This window comes from Anolis sagrei, chromosome 2 (genome assembly GCF_037176765.1).
Source record: "Anolis sagrei isolate rAnoSag1 chromosome 2, rAnoSag1.mat, whole genome shotgun sequence".
Taxonomy (NCBI): domain Eukaryota; kingdom Metazoa; phylum Chordata; class Lepidosauria; order Squamata; family Dactyloidae; genus Anolis; species Anolis sagrei.
The window spans coordinates 245,658,078-245,680,296 of record NC_090022.1 but is presented as its reverse complement, the minus strand read 5'-3'; the positions used below and the strand labels follow the sequence as shown (position 1 = coordinate 245,680,296).

At 44.0% G+C, this 22,219-nt stretch overlaps 1 protein-coding gene across 2 annotated transcripts in view; it reads left to right on the top strand.

Moving 5' to 3' along the window:
- The first annotated feature begins 13,834 nt into the window (after window positions 1-13,834).
- Window positions 13,835-22,219, top strand: part of CAMK4 (calcium/calmodulin dependent protein kinase IV) — a 108,334-nt gene continuing 99,949 nt past the window's right edge. Inside the window, exon 1 of one of the 2 annotated variants that reach the window (XM_060761890.2) lies at window positions 13,835-14,464. In XM_060761890.2, coding sequence (XP_060617873.2) covers window positions 14,217-14,464 — 248 coding nt within the window. In that variant the 5' untranslated portion in view covers window positions 13,835-14,216. The remainder of the gene's footprint in view (window positions 14,465-22,219) is intronic. The other variant, XM_060761891.2, reaches the window with a different exon arrangement.

Genomic DNA, 22,219 nt, shown 5'->3' with positions numbered 1-22,219 from the left:
TGGAAATGACAGCTTCCGTTCCTGTAAGGAGGGAGTCGCCTACTACCAAGACCTGTTTACTTTCAGGAATGACAGCGCCCCTTTTGTGCAATGTAGTGTGTAGGTCTCCAGAAAAGTGATCCTGTTGGTGTGAATTGTGTAGGTGAAAAGTGTTGTCCTCCTCCTCGACATCTCCGGTGCATTCGTCAAGGACAATCCATTGAGATTCGTCCAAGAGCCTATGGTTCTCCTGTATGTGTTCCTGTTGCTCCTGGTCTATGGTTGGGGATGGTACACCTGCAGGATTGTGCAAGTGTGAATGTTGTGAAGTGTTGTCCCAGTTAGGGCTATCCCCCACACACTGATCAAGGATGAGCCACTGATCAGTACCTAAGCCATTCTGGTCTTCCCCAATATGTTGTGTTTCTTGGTCAGGTGCTAGTTGTGTGAGAATTTGGATTCCATCTGAACATTAGGAAGAACTTCCTGACTGTGAGAGCCGTTCAGCAGTGGAACTCTCTGCCCCGGAGTGTGGTGGAGGCTCCTACTTTGGAAGCTTTTAAGCAGAGGCTGGATGGCCATTTGTCAGGGGTGATTTGAATGCGATGTTCCTGCTTCTTGGCAGGGGGTTGGACTGGATGGCCCATGAGGTCTCTTCCAACTCTTTGATTCTATGATTCTATGATAATGTATTTGACAGTTGGAGATGGTAGTTTCATTAGGTTAATGATTCTTTGTGTCAGTAGAATAGTGAGTTTTTAAAAGAGCTATCCAAGGTGCTGAACTTATGGGTGGAATAGGGTTCAGCACCATGGATAGCTCCCCTTTCTGTTTGAAATAGATTCACTGTCCTGCCGATATGGAAGTCACTTGAAGATGTTACAGCATAAAATGTAAGTAAAAAAGAATTTTCTAACCTTTGGGAAACTGTGTACTTGTTATCTTGTCTATTTACTGCAATCGTGAGAGAATGTGAGTGTCTCCCTGCTATAGCTCCAAGGCTGTGAAGACAAGGCATCCAAAAGGTGACATGTACACTAGAGGGAATCTAAAGATGTGTGTTCGGGAGTTATTTGTTTTAATCAACACAACATCACAATTGTACTAAAAACATTAATCATTTTTGTAACACAGTTGTGCAGTTCTCAAGCATGAACATGTAAATGACAAGAGGATACAACAAAATAACCAGAGTTATTATGTCTCCAAATATCAGAGTATTATAATCCATAAGGGTTGGGCTAGCACAGTAGTTTAAACCTACTGCTAGAGAAGTTCCTGTTGACCGGCAGATCGGCAGTTAAAGCCCAGGTCAGGGTGAGCTCCTGCCATCAGCCCAGCTTCTGCTCACCAAGCAGTTGGAAAACAACAGTGTATGTAGATAAATAGGTACCACTTTGGTGGGGAGGTAAAAGGCGCCCTGAAAAACATGCAGGCAAAAATCCAACCAGGAAAGGAGTCCATGGACGACAGGCTACTCAGCGTGGAAAATGAAACAACAGCACCTCCCTATGGACAAGTCAAGCACAATCAACAAGATGTTGAAGATGAAAAGAGGGAAGCCTTGCCTCTGTTTATGTACAGTCTGTCTCTGTCAATTGTATAACGGCATTGAATGTTTGCCATATATGTACCTGTAATTCGCTCTGAGTGCCCTCAGGGAGAGAGAGAGGAATATAAATAAAGTATATTATTAATTTGCATTATAATGGCAAACAGTTCAGAAAGAAGGAACAAAAAATGTTAAAATTAACTAACAAAATTAAAAAGCATGTAATGTTGTATAAAATGAATTTCGGGGAAAAAATACAAGTGTGTATTCTGTACTAAGTATTGCATTGCTGCACACCATATGTTCTTCCTATTTGTAGCCCAGGATGAGTATAAATGCGGTCCAACACAAAATTGTGGCTTCTGTTTTATAGCAATGTGCAGCTCATGACCATTCTTCTTCTTCCAATGAGAAGCCAAAAGGCTGGAAACCCCTGCTTTAAAATCACTGCGTACTTGCAGTTAAGGTCCCCAAGGGCTATCTAGTCTAACCTCCAATCAGTGCAGAACTCCATAGCTGAAGCATCCCTCAGAGGTATCTATTCCACATCTACCTAAAACTCTGCAGTTAAAGAGAGTAATTTCAAAATTGTTTCCTGCAGTCATATGCTCATTTTAAAATTGCTGTGTTTGATCTCACAAAATAAGTTCAGGTCACAAAAAAACAGTAATGGGTCACTTAGCAACAGAAAAGGGCAAGCAAAAAAAGGATACAGGCCAGGCAGAAAGAAACAGCAAGCTGGGCATCAGGGAGGACACATGAATAAATAAGCTGAATACCTTGAAAGAAAAGCAACCCCACTATCCAAGGATCATGGAAACAACATTGTGGTGAGTGCAATTGGTGATACATGTAGCTAGCGACCATTGATCTATCCCAAAGTTGGCTTAAAATGAAACATTTGGAAAAGTTACATTTTGGAACTACAAGAGTAAGTAAAAACTCTCCAGGCAATACGGACATTGAAACAGGATTGTTAATAATATGTCTGTTTAAATAGCAACACTGTTCACAAAGCCAAGTGAAAATAATTAAACACAACATTTTAGCACTTCTACATGACTCAGTTGCTGAATTGATAGTGCTAATATGTTTTTAAAAATACCTTTTAAGATTGATCACCACTATATAGCACATTTAACTTTGCACTTTGGACCTTTTTTATTAGGAAATGTTTCAGTTTATACAATCAGTGATTCATTTTCTTATAAGTTTTGATTCAATGGGCCAAAACCCTAGATGTGTGAGGTGATCTTGACACCTGAGCATATGAGGTGAGCCAGAAAGCTAAATTATTTCTATGCTTCAGTTAAAGTCTCTGCAAGGCTGTAAACGAATGGCAGAAATGTCTAGAAATAAGCATAGCACATTGAGTTCATGAATCCTATTTCATCAGTTCAATATTTCCCACAGTTAGCAATCTCCAAAGTTGGCCAAAAGTGTGGTTTTCAGATATTTCATACAGATCTATTGTGACATCGGCAGGATCACATTCAGTGAATGACTTGCATGTTTCTTTAGTCTTATTTTCAATCATCTTGTTTGGTTTCTGTGGAAATACTACAAATGTCTCATCTAAAAGCTTCATAATGATTTCCAAAGCTGGAAATTAGATTGTTGACAATTGCATAAAAACAAATGTATCTCACATAGATTTTCTAGGTTTCTAGCTGTCATTTCATCCCAGGTTTCATAATGAAAAAGAGCTATCTGTTCATATGGGATTTCATCAATTGACTGACTGCTGAAGACAGGTCTTTTAATGGATGTGTGCTTGGCTTTATTATTGGATCCCAGCCCCATGCTATTAAGCTGTTATGGCTTTTAACAATGCATGCGCACGTTCACATGCACTCTCACGCATGTACATTTATTAGGTTGAGCTCATTCCTATGGTGTTTCCAGTGGTTTACATTGTGTACACAGATGTGTATCTTAGCAAAGGACTTAGAAAGTTAATCCAGAAAATTCATGTAAATCCTAGATTTTCTGAAAATACTGTATAGCCCCCTGAATGTCCATAGTTTCATTTACCCAAATTCCAAGTCCCCCCCCCCCCCAGTGATTATGGACAGTTAAAATATAGGGTTCATTACACTATGTAACACAGTTTATGCTCCTGGGCTATAAATATCATTTTAATTGGTTCTATCATAAAAACATGGAAAAAATGATTAAACTACAAAAACTTTGTTTTTGCAGGACATCCTGCAGCACATTTTACCATAGTTTTTCAATGAATATCTCATTGAGTCTCAAGCCATTCAACATAGTTTGTGGCAATCACAAAAAAAAGTTTATGGAGTATAATGACTATTTTCAAAGTTAGTACTGCACAATTAAATGGCAATAACATTTTTAAACCAGGAACAGATTTTTTTTTTCAAATTTTGTTACATAGTGTTATTATCCACAGTGTGTGTATGTGTGTGTGTTTGTGTGTGTCTTTGAACATATCCTCCATGGCTACATTGATCATACAGTACTATACACTAGTACTGTGCAGTAATGGAATTGATGTTTGCAGAACATTTGCTTCGTATTTGGTTTATAAAATGAGAGAAATTGTAGAATTTGTGCTGCATGCGAAGCATAAAGGAAAATGAATCCACTGTGAAGTCCTCAGTAATGAGCTTATCAGACCAAGCTCTCCTGAGTGGGGTTAATGCATCCCTCTTCTTCTACTTCAGCAGAATCTTCATTAGATTTTGTTTCCCATTAGGATGTTTGAGCATCTCATGAGCAGCTTTCTCTGTCTCCCTTATTACCATATGATAATCTTGAAACAGAACTTGTCTGAACATTTTTACTTTGCCGTTTCTGTTTCAGATTTATTTTTGGACCTCTAAATGTCAATGTAATCTTAAAACAATGCCAAAATAAATGTAGACTCCTCCCAGCCTATTCTAGACACATGACATCCATTCTGATGTATTAGCTTTCTCTCTATCTCTCATTGCAGTTTACTATTCCCTTGAGAGAATACAGTTGATCTTCCATATCCATTGATTTGGTATCCATGGCTTGAAAAATTTGGATTCTGACATTTTATTTATCATTGTATATAACTGACTTCTGCAAGAGAAGGCTGAGAGGAGACGTGATGGCCATGTATAAATATGTGAGGGGAAGTCATAGGGAGGAGGGAGCAATATTGTTTTCTGCTGTTCTGGAGACTAAGACGCAGGACAATGGCTTCAAACTTCAGGAAAGGAGATTCCACCTGAACATTAGGAAGAACTTCCTAACTGTGAGAGCTGTTCAGCAGTGGAACTCTCTGCCCCGAAGTGTGGTGGAGGCTCCTTCTTTGGAGGCTTTTAAACAGAGGTTGGATGAGCATCTGTTGAGGATGCTTTGAATGAGAATTTCCTGCTCCTTGGCAAGGGGTTGGACTGGATGGCCCACAAGGTCTCTTCCAACTCTATGATTCCATGATACATGAATGTTAGTATCCCTAGGAATCCTGGAACCAAATCCCAGTGGATATCAAGGGCTCAACAGAGTAGGAAACACCTTGTAAGAAAATATGAATGGTGCTGGTTCTGTTAATTATAAAGTGAAGCTTGACAGTTCTGGTCTCTTGGTAAATATTACATTTTTTCATGTTTGAATCATATTAATACATGCTGAGTTTAGACGAGCTGAGATTTAACAACATATGTTATAGTCACTCTTTGGCTATTGAGATATCAATGACAATTTTCTAGTGTACTGTTGTTGTTTTTTACTATCCAGGAACCTAGAGGTCCACGTCTGAAAAGCCTAATTAGTCACATAGGCTCATTTTAAGAATTGCAGAGAATTGTCACAGATGACAATTTTGCATGAGACTGTCATTTGACCACTGTTTATGTTTTCCTACCCTTCCCCAGTTGTATATGCATAGAGGCATAAAAGCATGTGTGCAATATTATACTTAATGAAATGGAATATAATGCATAGAGCAGGTATGGGCAAACTTGGGTGTTTTGGACTCCAACTCCCGCAATTCCTAACATCCTTGGACCCCTTCCTTTTCCCCCTGAGCCACTTAAGCTTGCCCATGCCTAGCATAGAGTCTTACATCCAAATGAATGTATGACTTTTAAAGTCCTGCAGGACTTTTTCTTGCCCTTACCTAAAGTATTGTAGAGTGGGTGTGATCCATGAAAACTTGCAAATGTGTCCACTCTCTGTTTCCATGGATTCTGTATCCACACATGCAACCATCCACAGCTTGGAAATATTATTTTAAATCCCCAAAGCAAACCTTGATTTTGCCGTTCTTATATAAGGAGAGCCATTTTATAATAAGAATCGATATAAAAGTCAAAGTATGTATATATGTTGGTTGCTTGGTTTGTACATTTGTATCACAAAGGTTCCTACACAATTTGATTGATCTGGACAAAACCTGGCACACATATCAATCATTATCCAACTTAGAATAATGGGAGGGTTTGGACTAAATGAATTCCACCCCTTTTTGGTCCAGAGCAGAAGGAAGGTAAAGAAATGAAGCAGATCTGCTGTGGTGAAGTGAAGTGGCCCTCTGTGATGTCACTAAGAAAGAAAGGGGGTGAAACAGACCTTTGTGATGCCAATAGGAAAGAAAAGGGGTGAAGTGGCTTGGCTGCTGCTAGATGACATGTGTATGAGGGTGGGAAGAAATGGGAAAAGAAATAAAAGGAAGGAAAGAGAAGGAAGGAAGGAAGGAGGGAGGGAGAGGAAGGAAGGAAGGTAAAGGAAGAAAGAAGAGAGGGAGAGGAAGGAAGGAGAACGAAGGAGGGGAAGAGAGGGATGGAGAGATGGAAAGAGAAGGAAGGAAGGAAGGAAGGAAGGAAGGAAGGAAGGAAGGAAGGAGAGAAAAGGGAGGGAGAGGAAGGAAGGAGAGGAAGGGAGGGAGGTAGAGAAGGGAGGAGAAGGAAGGAAGGAAGGAAGGAAGGAAGGAAGGAAGGAAGGAAGGAAGGAAGGAAGAGGGAGGGAGGGAGGGAGGGAGGAAGGAGAGGAAGGAAGGAAGGAAGGAAGGAAGGAAGGAAGGAAGGAAGGAGAAGGAAGGAAGGAAGGAGAGAAAGAAACAAAGGAGAGGAAGGAAGCAGAAGGAAGGAAGGAAGGAAGGAAGGAAGGAAGGAAGGAAGGAAGGAAAGAAATGATGGGAGGAAAGGCGAGAAAAGGAAGGGAAAGGAGAGAAAGAAAGAAAGAAAGAAAGAAAGAAAGAAAGAAAGAAAGAAAGGAGGGAAGGAAAAATAAAAATAGGGGAAGGGAAAGGAAGAGAAAAGAAATAAATAAGAGGGGAAAGGTGTAGGAGGGAAAGTAAGGGGAAAATAAAGACTTGAACACCCTTGAATTTCAGTATCGATGGGTGTTCTGGAACCAAACTCCAGTGGATGCCAAAGACTCGCTGTATAATTGCAATGAATGATTATGGTGCACAGCTTCAGTGTCAGACTAGGACTCTAGGAGGAGATTGAATGGAAACTCCCAGCTTGACTTTGGGCAAGTCACCCTCTCAGCTTCAGAGGAAGGACATGGCACCTTCCTCTCTGAGAAAGATTGTCAAGAAAACTGCATGATAGGGTCGTCGTGATAAATAGTAAACTACCCAAAGGCACAGAGCAATCAAAACATGTCATGTAGGCCTACTCCTGAGGGAGGTGTGATTGGTCTATTATTGAAAGTACACTTCAAAGGAAATCTGAAGTCAACTTTCAAGTGTACTTTCAATAATAGACCAATCACACCTCCCTCAGGAGTAGGCCTACAGGTCAACTTTCCCACTTGTGAAATGTGTGAAATAGTCCTGCTTTAAACACCACAATATCACGGTTGACTGATATAACCACAGTTGACTGATAATACTGTCCAGAATTCCCAATACAGGGTAAGTATCTTTATCTTATAAGGGGCTGTGGTGGTGCAGCGGGTTAAACCACTAAGCTGCTGAACTTGCTGACTGAAAGGTTGGTGATTTGCATCCCCGGAACTGGGTGAACTGCCATTGTTACCTCCAGCTTCTGCTGACCTAGCAGTTCAAAAACATGCAAATGTGAGTAGATCAATAGGTACCACTTCAGCGGGAAGGTAACGGTGCGCCATGCAGTCATGCTGGCCACATGACCTTGGAGGTGTCTACAGATAAGACCAGCTCTTTGGCTCAGAAAAGGAGATGAGTACTACCTCCCAGAGTCAGAAACAACTAGACTCAGTGGCAAAGAGAAACCTTTACCTTTATCTTTATCTGAAGTGCTTGGGACGGAAAGTGTTTCTGCCTCCCCCCCACCACCTCCTGATTTTGGAATAGTTAGTCACCCCTCCACAAAAACTGTGAATAAAATGATATTTTAATTTGAGACAACGGTTATTTTGGCATTTCTAGGGCTTTTAGCATGACATTATAATTGAATTCCCCTGGAAGGTGATCACAAAACTGCAGTGGAGGAACCAGAGATTCCCAGAGAGGTCCTCCCTCTATTCTTCCAGAATGACCAAAAGAAGTTAGCCATGGGATCACACAGGAGGATCTAGAGCAGGCACGGGCAAACCTCGGCCCTCCAGGTGTTTTGGACTTCAACTCCCAGAATTCCTAACAGCCAGTAGTAGGCTGTTAGGAATGGTGAGAGTTGAAATCCAAAAACACCTATAGGGCTGAAGTTTGCCTTTCCTGATCTAGAGTATTTTAGAGAAAACATTTAACCAAATCTGTGAATAACCAAATATGCAAATGCGGAGGGACCATTGTACTTACATTTGCATTGATGTCCCTTGTAGATGGGACCAAAATCTAAACAGGAGATTGAGCAATGTTTCCTATACACATAGAATGCAATTTTATACAATATTTTAGTAATTTTGTGCATGGATGTTTGTGTTCATTGAATCATCAGAAGACAAAGGTGCCATGCTGTGGAATGAATGCAGTTTGACACCACTCTGACCACCATGGTTCAATGCAATGGAATCCTGAGATTTGCAGTTTGGTGAGGCACTAGCATTTTTTGCCAGAGAAGGCTGTAGACCTTGTGAAGCTACAATCCTCATGATTGAATTTCAGTGGATAGTTAAAGGGGTGTCAAACAGCATTTGTTTGTCAGTGTAGACCAGGCATGGGCAAACTTCAGCCTTCCAGGTGTTTTGGACTTCAACTCCCACAATTCCTAACAGCTGGTACTCTGTTAGGAAATGTGGCAGTTGAAGTCCAAAACATCTGGAGGGCTGAAGTTTGCCCATGCCTGGGCTAGATGTGCCCTGGAAGATGGGACCCAAGTCTAAACAGGGAATAGATTTATGTTTCAATCCCCCTTTACATAAATAAGGGCACTTTTAGACAATATTTTTAATAATCTTGTGCCTGGAAGTATGTGCCTGAAAGCAAAGATGGCACCATCTCAGCCACCAGTCTTCAGATTTTGGAGCATTTCGGATTCTGGAATCCCATCCATGTAGACCCATGTCTTTCAGGTTGGGTCTACATTGCCATATAACCCAGTACAAAACATCCAACTGGATCCTATGGCCGTGTAGATGAGCCTCAAACACAAAAGAAACCTGCTTCATTGGAGCGTGGACTGAACCCGGCTTCTCCTTCCTCTCCCCAACTTGAACCTGGCAGAGAAGCGACACCTTCCTCCCTTCCCAGGGCCCTGAAGCATCGCCTCCAACTGGATTCCAAAGACCCACAAGTCAAGGAGTCCCTATCCCTGAAGATAAGGAGGTAAGAAAATTCCACCTGAACAGTAAGAAGAACTTCCTGACCGTAGGAGCTGTTCAGCAGTGGAACTCTCTGCCTTGGAGTGTGGTGGAAGGAAGCTCCATTCTTGGAAACTTTGAAACAGTGCATGGATGACCATCTGTCACGGATACTTTGTGCTTTTCCTGCATGGCAGGGGGTTGGACTAGATGGCCCATGTGGTCTCTTCCAACTCTATGATTCAAAGATTCTAAAGCAGTGGCTCTCAACCTGTGGTCCATGGACCACTAGAGGTCCAAAAGAACAAAAATATGGTCCCTGGCCTCACCATTACAACACCATTGCCTAGAATTCATGTGGCAACAAAAGTGAGTGGTCTCACGAAACCCTTCTACAGTGCTGAGGCAACAGGGATATTGGGAGAGGAGAGGCTGACTGCCCATGAAAGATTACTTCTGCCACATCAGCTCTAGATTATGAAATATAGTTTTCTGTGGGCGAGCAGATGGTGACTACTGGATGACATATGTTCTGTATCAGAAACTAGAACTGACGTGGTCTATCCAATGCAATTTTCTGAATCAGCACTTCACATACTTCACTTGTATACCGCTTTTCTTACCACAGCAGGGGACTCAAAGTATCCAACAAAATTATGGCAAAATGTGATGTCTCACATATGGAAACCCAACAAAACAATTTATTTATTGTATCAGAAGCGAACCGAGGGTACAGTTGTAATGTATTTAAAAAACACAAAGTTTAAGAGCTTGGGATACTAAATGTCCTTTGAGCAATAGCTGGCCTCTGGTGTTGTTATAAGAAGGTCCTCCATTGTGCATGCGACAGGGTTCAGGCTGCATTGTAATAGGTGGTCTTTGGTTTGCTCTTCTCCACACTCGCATGTCGTGGGCTCCAGTTTGTGGCCCCATTTCTTAAGGTTGGTTATGCATCTTGTGGTGCCAGCGCGCAGTCTATTTAGTGCCTTCCAAGTTGCCGAGTCTTCTGTGTGCCCAGGAGGGAGTCTCTTATTCGGTATACATAATGATTATAACATACAATTCTCAATTAAATCATGAAACACAACATCATTTAACATTAAAACATGGAATTAAAAACATATCAATATAAACATTAAAATCACACAATCCAACAATCGTAGTCCAGGCCATTCCAAAATATCATAAATTTTTTGATTCAAAAGAGTGTTCCACTGTTCAGCATACGTTCTATCCACCTTATTGATCAGCCTATCTTTTAACTAGTCCTGCATTTTGCCCCCCCCCCCCCCCAATGACTCTGTTGTTGCTCATGATGCTTCTTTATTATTGTTGCTGTTTTTATGCTATTTTAATATGTTATTGTTCTGTTTTTAATTGTATGTTGCCTTGGGCTTGGCCCCATGTAAGCTGCTCCGAGTCTCCTAGAGAAGATAGAGGCGGGGTAGAAAAATAAAGTTGTTGTTGTTGTTGTTCTTCTTCTTCTTCTTCTTCTTCTTCTTCCTCTACCAATTCCTCTTCCTCCTCCTCCTCCTCCTAAAGTAGTAGAAGTAGTTGTTGTTCCTCTACCTCTTCCTCCTCTTCCTCCTCCTAAAGTTGTTGTTGTTCTTCTTCTTCCTCTACCTCTGCCACTTCTACCTCTACCACTTCCTCCTCCCCCTCCTCCTCCTAAAGTTGTTGTTGTTGTTCTTCTTCCTCTACCTCTACCACTTCTACCTCTACCACTTCCTCCTCCCCCTCCTCCTCCTAAAGTTGTTGTTGTTCTTCTTCTTCCTCTACCTCTGCCACTTCTACCTCTACCACTTCCTCCTCCCCCTCCCCCTCCTCCTACAGTTGTTGTTATTCTTCTTCTTCCTCTACCTCTACCACTTCTACCTCTACCACTTCCTCCTCCCCCTCCTCCTCCTAAAGTTGTTGTTGTTCTTCTTCTTCCTCTACCTCTGCCACTTCTACTCTACCACTTCCTCCTCCCCCTCCTCCTCCTAAAGTTGTTGTTGTTCTTCTTCCTCTACCTCTGCCACTTCTACCTCTACCACTTCCTCCTCCCCCTCCTCCTCCTAAAGTTGTTGTTGTTCTTCTTCTTCCTCTACCTCTGCCATTTCTACTCTACCACTTCCTCCTCCCCCTCCTCCTCCTAAAGTTGTTGTTCTTCTTCTTCTTCCTCTACCTCTGCCACTTCTACCTCTACCACTTCCTCCTCCTAAAGTTGTTGTTCTTCTTCTTCTTCCTCTACCTCTGCCATTTCTACTCTACCACTTCCTCCTCCCCCTCCTCCTCCTAAAGTTGTTGTTGTTCTTCTTCTTCTTCCTCTACCTCTGCCACTTCTACTTCTACCACTTCCTCCTCCTAAAGTTGTTGTTGTTCTTCTTCTTCCTCTACCTCTGCCATTTCTACTCTACCACTTCCTCCTCCCCCTCCTCCTCCTAAAGTTGTTGTTCTTCTTCTTCTACCTCTACCACTTCTACCTCTACCACTTCCTCCTCCCCCTCCCCCTCCTCCTACAGTTGTTGTTCTTCTTCTTCCTCTACCTCTGCCACTTCTACCTCTACCACTTCCTCCTCCTCCTCCTAAAGTTGTTGTTGTTCTTCTTCTTCCTCTACCTCTGCCACTTCTACCTCTACCACTTCCTCCTCCCCCTCCTCCTCCTAAAGTTGTTGTTGTTCTTCTTCCTCTACCTCTGCCACTTCTACCTCTACCACTTCCTCCTCCCCCTCCCCCTCCTCCTACAGTTATTGTTCTTCTTCTTCCTCTACCTCTGCCACTTCTACCTCTACCACTTCCTCCTCCTCCTCCTAAAGTTGTTGTTGTTCTTCTTCTTCCTCTACCTCTGCCACTTCTACCTCTACCACTTCCTCCTCCCCCTCCTCCTCCTAAAGTTGTTGTTGTTCTTCTTCCTCTACCTCTGCCACTTCTACCTCTACCACTTCCTCCTCCCCCTCCCCCTCCTCCTACAGTTGTTGTTCTTCTTCTTCTTCCTCTACCTCTGCCACTTCTACCTCTACCACTTCCTCCTCCTAAAGTTGTTGTTGTTCTTCTTCTTCCTCTACCTCTGCCATTTCTACTCTACCACTTCCTCCTCCCCCTCCTCCTCCTAAAGTTGTTGTTGTTCTTCTTCTTCTTCCTCTACCTCTACCACTTCTACCTCTACCACTTCCTCCTCCTAAAGTTGTTGTTGTTCTTCTTCTTCCTCTACCTCTGCCATTTCTACTCTACCACTTCCTCCTCCCCCTCCTCCTCCTAAAGTTGTTGTTCTTCTTCTTCTACCTCTACCACTTCTACCTCTACCACTTCCTCCTCCCCCTCCCCCTCCTCCTACAGTTGTTGTTCTTCTTCTTCCTCTACCTCTGCCACTTCTACCTCTACCACTTCCTCCTCCTCCTCCTAAAGTTGTTGTTGTTCTTCTTCTTCCTCTACCTCTGCCACTTCTACCTCTACCACTTCCTCCTCCCCCTCCTCCTCCTAAAGTTGTTGTTGTTCTTCTTCCTCTACCTCTGCCACTTCTACCTCTACCACTTCCTCCTCCCCCTCCCCCTCCTCCTACAGTTATTGTTCTTCTTCTTCCTCTACCTCTGCCACTTCTACCTCTACCACTTCCTCCTCCTCCTCCTAAAGTTGTTGTTGTTCTTCTTCTTCCTCTACCTCTGCCACTTCTACCTCTACCACTTCCTCCTCCCCCTCCTCCTCCTAAAGTTGTTGTTGTTCTTCTTCTTCCTCTACCTCTGCCACTTCTACCTCTACCACTTCCTCCTCCCCCTCCCCCTCCTCCTACAGTTGTTGTTCTTCTTCTTCTTCCTCTACCTCTACCACTTCTACCTCTACCACTTCCTCCTCCCCCTCCTCCTCCTACAGTTGTTGTTCTTCTTCTTCTTCCTCTACCTCTACCACTTCTACCTCTACCACTTCCTCCTCCCCCTCCTCCTCCTAAAGCTGTTGTTCTTCTTCTTCTTCCTCTACCTCTACCACTTCTACCTCTACCACTTCCTCCTCCCCCTCCTCCTCCTACAGTTGTTGTTCTTCTTCTTCTTCCTCTACCTCTACCACTTCTACCTCTACCACTTCCTCCTCCCACTCCTCCTCCCAAAGTTGTTGTTGTTGTTGTTGTTCCTCTACCTCTCCTCAAGTTGTTGTTGTTCCTCTACCTCTACCACTTCCTCCTCCTCCTCCTCCTCTTCTTCTTCTGACCCGGAGTGTGGCGGAGGCTCCCTTTTTTCTTTTTTCTTTTTTGAGGCTTTTAACAGAGGCTGGATGGCCATCTGTCGGGGGTGATTGAATGCAATTTCCCTGCTTTTTGGCGGGGTTTATTCATAACCTTTTGGTACTGGGTTTCTGTGAGTTTTCCGGGCTGTGTGGCCATGTCCCAGAAGCATTCTCTCCTGACGTTTCGCCTGCATCTATGACAGGCATCCTCAGAGCTTGTGAGACCTGTTGGAAACTAGGAAAGTGGGGTACTTTGGTACTAATGTTGGAGAGTGGTCCTTGGTGAAAGCGGCCAAAAAAAGGGGGGCTGGGAACCACTGTTCTAAAAGGCAAGGGAGAGCGAGAGGGAAGGTGGTGGGAATCCGGGGCGCATTAGGACCCGGGGAGGGGAAAGGGAGGAACCGATGGGGAGGGGGCGCCCTCCTCGCCAGGTCGCTGTCCTGCTGCAGGGGGTCGCCCATTGAGGGGTTGCGAGAAGGCGTGGCTTCTTTGATTGACAGCCACCGCCGCCTCTTTCACTCCAAAGGAAGGGCGGCAATCTGCAGAGCCCTCTCTGCTTTCTCCTTGAGCGTGTGGCTTGAAGAGCGAGGAGGGCTTCCCTCAGATTGAAGAGAGGGAGGGGGGCGTTCGGAGCACGGGCGGGCGCGCGCCTAGGAGCCCCGAGCACGCGCCGCCTCTCCCCCTCCCTCCCTCCCTCACTCTCCCCTCTCTTCCTTCTCGCAGCTGGCTGGGCTCGGAACTTGCTCTCCCTGCAGCAGCTCCTCCGGGGGGCTGAGACCCGGCGCCTTCTTCCGCGACCCCAGCCCCGAGACCCGGCTGCAGGATGCTCAAAGTCACCATGCCCTCCTCTTCTTCCTCGCCTTCCCCGGGGGCGGCAGCAGCAGCGGCCTCGCCTTCCTCCTCGCCCTCCTCGCCCCCCTCCGCCACTTCTTCCTCCGCCGCCCCTGCCGGGGGACGAGTGGGGGGCTTAGGGGCGGCCGGAGCCACCCTCGACACCCCGGATTACTGGATCGACGGCTCCAACCGAGACACCTGGGCCGACTATTACGAGCTGGAGTCCGAGCTGGGACGGTAAGGAGGGAGCGGACCATCCGATCCTGCAGGTCCAGCCTGAAGCGCTTCAAGGAGTGGGAGAGGTGCCTCTGGGTTCAGCAGGCATGGGCAAACTTGGGCCCTCCTTCCAAGGGATTTGGACTCCAACTCCCACCATTCCTCACAGCCTCAGGCCCCTTCCTTTTCCCCCTCAGCCGCTTAAGCGGCTGAGGGGGGAAAGGAAGGGACCTTAGGCTGTGAGGAATGGTGGGAGTTGGAGTCCAAATCCCCTAGAAGGAGAGTCCAAGTTTGCCCATGCCTGGTGTAGAGGGACATCTCTCCTACCCTGTGCAATGCAGGCAAGTTCGACCTCGCTTGGGCTGCCATGGTCCCTTGCGATGGCATGGTGATGATGGGTCAGATTGATACATGTTGACGTTCAGAGGAGCTGAGGCTCAATGACATATTGGGCTTTGGCTGTGGAGATGCGCCTTTGATAGTGTATTGTTGAGGGAGCGAAGGCTAAAGGCTCCCAGGATGCTATAGCATTGGGCCAGGGCACTTAAACTGCATTCATTCCTCAGTGTGGATGCAGCCTGAGGCAAAGCATCTCGGAGGAGAGGCTGGTCTGGAGCCAGGCATGGTGAAGTGGAAGGAAGGAAGGAAAGAAGGGGAGAAAGGAAGGAAGGACAGGAAGGGAGGGAGGGAGAGACAGAAGGAGAAGGAAGGAAGAAGGGAAGGAGAGGAAGGAAGGAAAAGGAAGGAAGGAGGGAGAAGGAAGGAAGGAGAGGAAGGGAGGGAGAGACGGAAGGAGAAGGAAGGAAGGAGGAAGGGAGAGAAAGGAAGGAGAGAAAAAGGAGGAAGAGGAAGGAGAGGAAGGGAGGGAGGAGAGGGAAGGAGAAGGAAGGAAGGAGGAAGGGGGAGGAAGGAAGGAAGGCAAAGGAAGGAGAGAAAGAAAGAAAGGAGGGGAAGGAAGGAAAGAGAAGGAAGGAAGGAAGCAGAAGGAAGGAAGGAATAAAAGAAGAAAGGAAGGAAGGAAGGAAAAATGAGAGAAAGGAAGGAAAGAGAAGGAAGGGAGGAATGAGAAAAGGAAGGAAGGAAGGAATGAAAGGAAGGAAGGAAGGAAGGAGAAAAAGGAAGAAAGGAATGAGAGGAAGGAAGGAAGGAGATGGAACGAAGGAAGAAAGGAAGGGAAGAGAAAGATGGAAAGAGAAGGAACAAAGGACGGAAGGAAAGAGAAGGAAGGAAGGAAGGAGAGAAAGGAAGGAAGGGAGAGAGAATTGTAGCAGCCCCTTTAAGATGAACCGTGTTTCATTTCCCCTGAGCTTTCTTAGATGTCAAGTGAGAGAGCTGCATCTCAGTCCAGATCCAGCCTTCTTAGGCAGAGAAGAGAGGCATTCCTAGATAGTGGCTGTGAGCCACGCTCAGAGAGATTTCTTTATTTATTTTTATTTCCTGTATTTTTACCACACTTTCTCTCTCAACCCCGAAGGGGACTCAGAGCAGCTTGCAAACTGGCAATACTGCATTACAACATAAAAACACATAAAATACAAATATATTAGGCATTCAAATCAACAAAGCAATAACATATAATCAATTTTAATAAATGGTTAAAAACATAACATTGTTATTTGGATCAATATGGAGCAGAGGGAACCTAAAAGGCACCAGATCTCATCTAAACAGGGCCAGTCCTTGATAATACTTGGAGAGGAGGCCACCAAAGAACCCCCGGGAGCTGTAGACTGTATTGCAGAAGAAGGGACTGGCAACAAAACCCCTGGATGGCCATCTGTCAGGGGTGATTTGAATGCAATATTCCTGCTTCTTGGTAGGGGGTTGGACTGGATGGCCCATGAGGTCTCTTCCAACTCTTTGATTCTATGATTCTGAGAATCCTTTGCCTTTTTTTCATGTCAGGAGCAACTTGAGAAACTACAAGTTGCTTCTGGTGTGAGAGAATTGGCCGTCTGCAAGGACATTGCCCAAGTGACGCCTGTATGATTTACCATCCTGTGGGAGGCTTCTCTCGTGTCCCTGTATTGGAAGCTGGAGCTGACAGACAGGAGCTCACCCCACTTACCAGATTCAAAACCCAGACCTACTGACACAAGGGTTTAACCCATTGCCCCACCAGGGCCTCATCCCTTGCCTAAGAAAACGCTATGAAAAAATGCATGGGCTATCCACTCGCAAGTGACTCAGATCAGGCATCTTGTGCAGGAGGGCAAGGTCGGAGAGTTTTGTTTCAGGGAAAGAATGAATGTTGCTTTTAAGGTGCTTCCCAGAATGTGGCAAATATGGAAAAAGAAGGCAAGTTGGAGAGGAAGGAGCCAGTGTTGCACAGGCGCCCCATGGGCATCACCATATGAAATGGGAGGGATAGCGGATGCTCTTCCTTTGGCACTTGCTGGAAATGGAGAGCAAACATGAGTGATGCATTAGGGCTGACACCTTCGTCCAGCTACACTGCTGAAGATTGTTCCCATCCATTCTTCCTGGAAGAAAAAGCAAAGCTGAAAAAGAACAGACCTCCTGTCTCTTCTCTTTTTCTCCGCCCCCTTTCTTTCTATGTGTAGGAGGCAGTGCTGCTGAGAGGTGCAGCGTTTATGGTCTCCTCACAAGAGATTCAGGTTGCCTCTGTGTGTGAAATCTTCACATGATTCTTTCAGTTGTCTTAAATCTCCTTTTGCTGCACAGGGCAAATGATATTGAAGACTCAATTTAAATGCTAACTTGCCCTTGTGGGCCTGCCAGTAGTTCTGGAAAGAGGGGAATGAATCATTTCCAACAGTTGAAAGCAAGAATAATCAAGCACTGCCCTGGTTCAAAGAAATGATCAGCTTTGCACTAATGATCGGGGAAGACTCTAAGCTTGCAGTTGCATCTTCAGAAACGTACAGAAATGTTTTGCAAATAATTATCTCAAGAGCATCATTATTGAGGATAATTATTCAGCGGCAACAGCTGTTGAATACTTACAGCTCGACAGAACATTTGTGTTTATGTTGACAGAGCGTTTCTGAAAATTCTGTGTCCCTAAAGGTGTTTTGGCTTGTGGTCCAAGCGGGCAGTGATACAGAGGGGGAAGCATAATAGTCTTACATAGCGTTCTTATTATAGTGAATTATATTCTTCCTATTTCATACCATCCAGAAGTTTGTGAATGACCAATGTTTTGTGTTTAAGCATAGAAAAGGTATTTGGCTATTTGGTTTAGCTAGAAGGAACAATGAAAGATTCCATATTTTCTTTAGATAACAGTGCCGCTTATAAGCACAGTAACTGCCCACTCAAATATGGGAGAGAATCTGCAGTCATGGGAGCTTCCTATTAACATGCATTGATGCAAATGTAGGAGGAGTCTTGAATGGAGTATTTTTTCTTGCATGGAAACCAGGGCTGAGTAACTCCAGTAATCAAATGTTATTGAACTGCAGCTCTCGCCAGCTCTAGCCAACATGGTAATTGTAGTTCAGTAACATCTGGAAAGCCAGATGTTGCTCACCTTTGCAGTTAAGGTTATTTAATAATGGGTATTTTTTTCGAGTCGGGAGCAACTACAAGTCGCTTCTGATGTGAGAGAATTGGCTGTCTGCAAGGACATTGCCCAGGGGACACCCAGATGTTTTAATGTTTTACCATTCTTGTGGGAGGCTTCTCTCATGTCCCCGCATGGGGAGCTGGAGCTGACAGAAGGAGCTCATCCATGCTCTCCCCAGATTCGAACCTCCAACTTGTTGGTCTTTAGTCCTGCCGGCACAAAGGTTTAACCCATTATGCCACCGGAGGCTCCATAATGGATAAAATAGTGGCATGAAAATGGCATGAAAGGCTGTGAAAGGAACCCAAAGCATCAGTTGACTGCATATTTCAGCACTAGATAATCAATGGGATCCGTAGGGTAAAGTGAATCTAAAAAAAAACTCAGCTGAAAGTAGTTCCAAAACCTTGAGCAAGCATGTATCAGAGATTCCATGGAGGGTGCATCTAAACTGTATATTTAATGCAGTTGCCACCACTTAATTGCCATGACCGAATGCTGTTGTTGCACCCGAGGCTTAAAGCCACCTATGACTACAGCGCTACACAAGAGTCCAGAGTACAAACAAACTGTTTATTGTAAAAAAAAAAATTCACATAAAATATATAAAAAAGCAGGAAATAAGGAGAAGGATAATCCAAAAAAGGTTTAGCAATAAGTGATAGCCACACAGGAATCCAAATGTCTCATAAAAATTCAAAGGTAACACAGTCCAAGAATAGCCAAAGCTCACAAGTACAACATAAATCCCTAAACAAAAGGTATATTTAGAAAAATTTGAGCAAGAATCATAAAACCAGAAAATAGAAAGCTTCCAGGATACTTGAATCCAAAACCAAGACTTGACTTGACACCAGAACTCAGGCCTAGCTTCTTACTTGAAAGCCAATGTTGCCTGAACTAACTTTAAGGTAAACAACTGGCTGTTAATAAGCACTCATGAAATCATGTCATTTCCCACAAATTTTGTCTATCTCTTTCCCACATACTCTCTCAGACCTACAGAGCCGATTCTCTGCTCTGAACTGTAAACAAAGACTGTTGCTTATAATGAAACTATAATAATAGTAAAACTTGGTTTATATTCCTCCCTATCTCCCCAGGGGGACTTATCTCTGTAACACCAGGTGCTTTCCCTTGAGAATTTTCCATTTCACTTAATTCTTCTTCACCCGACCCCTTATGTAATGATGTTGTTTCTGGCTCCTGTGATTGACCTGTGATTGACCTTGGAGCACGGCATTGCCTGAGCCAGTTTCATTTCCCTGGCCTGAATCTTCCACACTTTGAACCTGGCCTGAATCTGCTTTACTTTGAACACCAGGAAATCCCACAATCATCATCCCCTGGCTGAGCTGCAACAGCTGTGGAATCATGGGAGTTGTGGTTTTACAAGCCATATCTGCCAAAGAGTGCTGGTGCCTCATCAAACTACAACTTCCAGGATTCCATAGCACTGAGCTATGGCAGTTAAAGTGGTGTCAAACTCCATGATTTCTGCAATGCTGCTGATGCACCCTCCATCACCCATGCCATTTTTCACTTGCTTTCTCAGCAAGGGATGCGGACCTCAGGGAGCAGCTGCTTGGACAAAGTGCACCTGAGTCCATGTCTCGGTCCTGACACCTGTCTCAGGGGATAGCTCACTGCAGCTGGATATTGTCCCTCTCATTTTGCTACTTCAAATGACAAAGTAGCACTGCAATAGCTGGCATCCATGGAAAGCAAGGTCAAGCTCCCAACACATCTGCACTGGCCACTTAAGTCAGTTTCACACCACTATAGTTACATAGGAAATCCTGTAACTAGTTTGAGGCCTGGATGAGCATTCCACAAACTACAGAGCACTTGTGCACATTAGGGTTTTCTTTCATGTGCTTTTATGGAACTTTGTTGTCTAGCCACCGCAATTTGAAGCTCGTTTCTAACTGCATTAAATAGCCTCAGTTGTCCATATGTAACAAAGGCATTCGGAGTGGCATGTTAGGTATTTCATTTTAATTTAATTTTTGCCGTTTGCTACTGGTGCTTAGTAGTGCTTCACTCACTTTACTAGCCAAAATGCAGACATTTCAGTAAGGGTACATCTACACAGAAATAATGCAGTTTGGCACCACTTTAACTGCCATGGCTCAATGCTGTGGAATCCTGGAAGTCATAGTTTGGTGAGGCTAAATCATCTGTTGTAAAACTGCACATCCTATGATTCCATTAACATTGGGCCATGATAGTTAAAGTGGTGTTTAGATGCTTTCAGTTAGATCGGTGTGAGAACCATTTGGCCCAACACAGCCAATGGTGAGGCATCCCGAGTGTTCCAGTACAACAATGTCTGGTGATGTTCATCATCCACATCTTTTTCCTTGAAAAACCATTTGTCTATGCCAGGTATGGACAAACCCAGGCCCCAGGGTCAGTTGTGGCTCCTTGGGCTCTTTTCTCAGGTCCTCCTATCTCTCAACCTCCTATCTTTCCTTTCTTCTTGCTTTCCTTCCTCCTTCCCTCCCTATTTCTCCTTCCCTTCCTGTTTTCTTTCTTTCTTTCTTTCTTTCTTTCTTTCTTTCTTTCTTCCCTCCTTCCCTTCCTTCCATTGTTCTCTTCCACCCTTTCATACTTACCTCCTTCCCTCCCTTTTGTCTTTCTTACCTTCTCTCTTTCCTTCCTCCTTACTTCCCTACCCTCCCTTCCCTTCCCCTTGCTCCTTCCATCCTACCCTTCCACCTTTTTGTCCTCCCTCCCTCCCTCCCTTCCCTCTTCCCTCCATCTTTCTCCATCTCTCCCTCTTTCTCCTTCCATTCTTCCCTTTGTTCCTTTTGTTCTTCCTTCTCTCCTTCCTCCTTCTCTTCCTTCCTTCCATCACTGGGCAGTAAATCCTAGCAAGGAGTGCTAGCCAGCAGCCCCCAAGTTAGAAAGTTTGCCCATACCTGGTCTATGCCCACTAAATAGTTTTTTTTGCTTCAATGTGTCATATAGGTTACTGTAACAACTAATATGAACGGATGCATGTGCATTCAACATGGAGAAATAGTTACAATACTTCACTTTGCTTGGCCAAGGAAAACCTGATTATTTTATTAATTCAAGGAGAGATTAAAATTTCATGAGTGAGGTTTGCAGAACACCATAGCTCATATTTTAATGTTTTACATGTTTCATAATTTAAGCCTATATATTTATAATATGCTGTTAATATTTAAAGAACACTGGGTTTTGGAACAGTGGTAAAGACTTCGGAGTGTACATCTATCTTATAGCCAGAGTGAAATCAGTTTTTGCTGCAAAGTCTCCTTTTCAAAAACATTTCCCCAGGACATCCTAGAAATGTAAAATACATCCAACGATCTTATTTTAAAAATTTCCAAGATCATAGACAAGCCAAAAACACCACTTTTTGTGTTGTCGAAGGTTTTTGCGGCTGGAATCACTGGATTGCTGTGAGTTTTCTGGGCAGTATGGCTATGTCCTAGAAGCATTCCCTCCTGACGTTTCACCCACATCTATGGCAGGCATAAATGTTAAGTATGTTGGAAACTAGGTAAGTGAGGTTTATATATCTGTGGAATGCTTGTCATAGATGTGGGTGAAATGTCAGGAGAGAATGCTTCTGGAACATGGCCATACAGCCCAGAAAACACACACCACTCTTTCTTTATTGCATGCCATATTAGTGAGTCAGCATTACAATTTAAATATATCCCATTCAGCTTGAAATAAACTAGCAAGTATGTAAGTAAGTAATCCAGATAATATTTAATTTATTATAAAAGTATGGACATGATAAAGCAAAGTTTCTGTAATCACTCATGTGCTTGTTTCACTGCTATGTGTGCTTGTGTGTATGTGTATGACAATCCATTTGTAAATCTATCAAATTATACCTGTCCCATGTGCAATGGTTGTTCTGGTTTAGTTTTCTGTTTGTGAGCTGATTTTCCTTCAATGGATATAGCATTACTTGATTAAATTTGCATTCACCTTGATTTCTACTCCCAATTTGTGACAGCTTTTTACTGCAACTCCCAGAATCCTAGCAGCTATACAGACTGGGAGATTTGGGGAGTTATCATCAAAATTAGCTTTATTAAAATTAGCCAACATTTCTGGTAGTACAGCTTAAGTATCTGCTTGGGACCAGAAGCTTTTTTTTTGGATTTCCGTCCCCAGATTTTGGAGTTACCTGTATTAGCATATATTTACAAAATGAGATATCCTGAAAATGAGACTCAAGGTTAAACATGAAATTCATT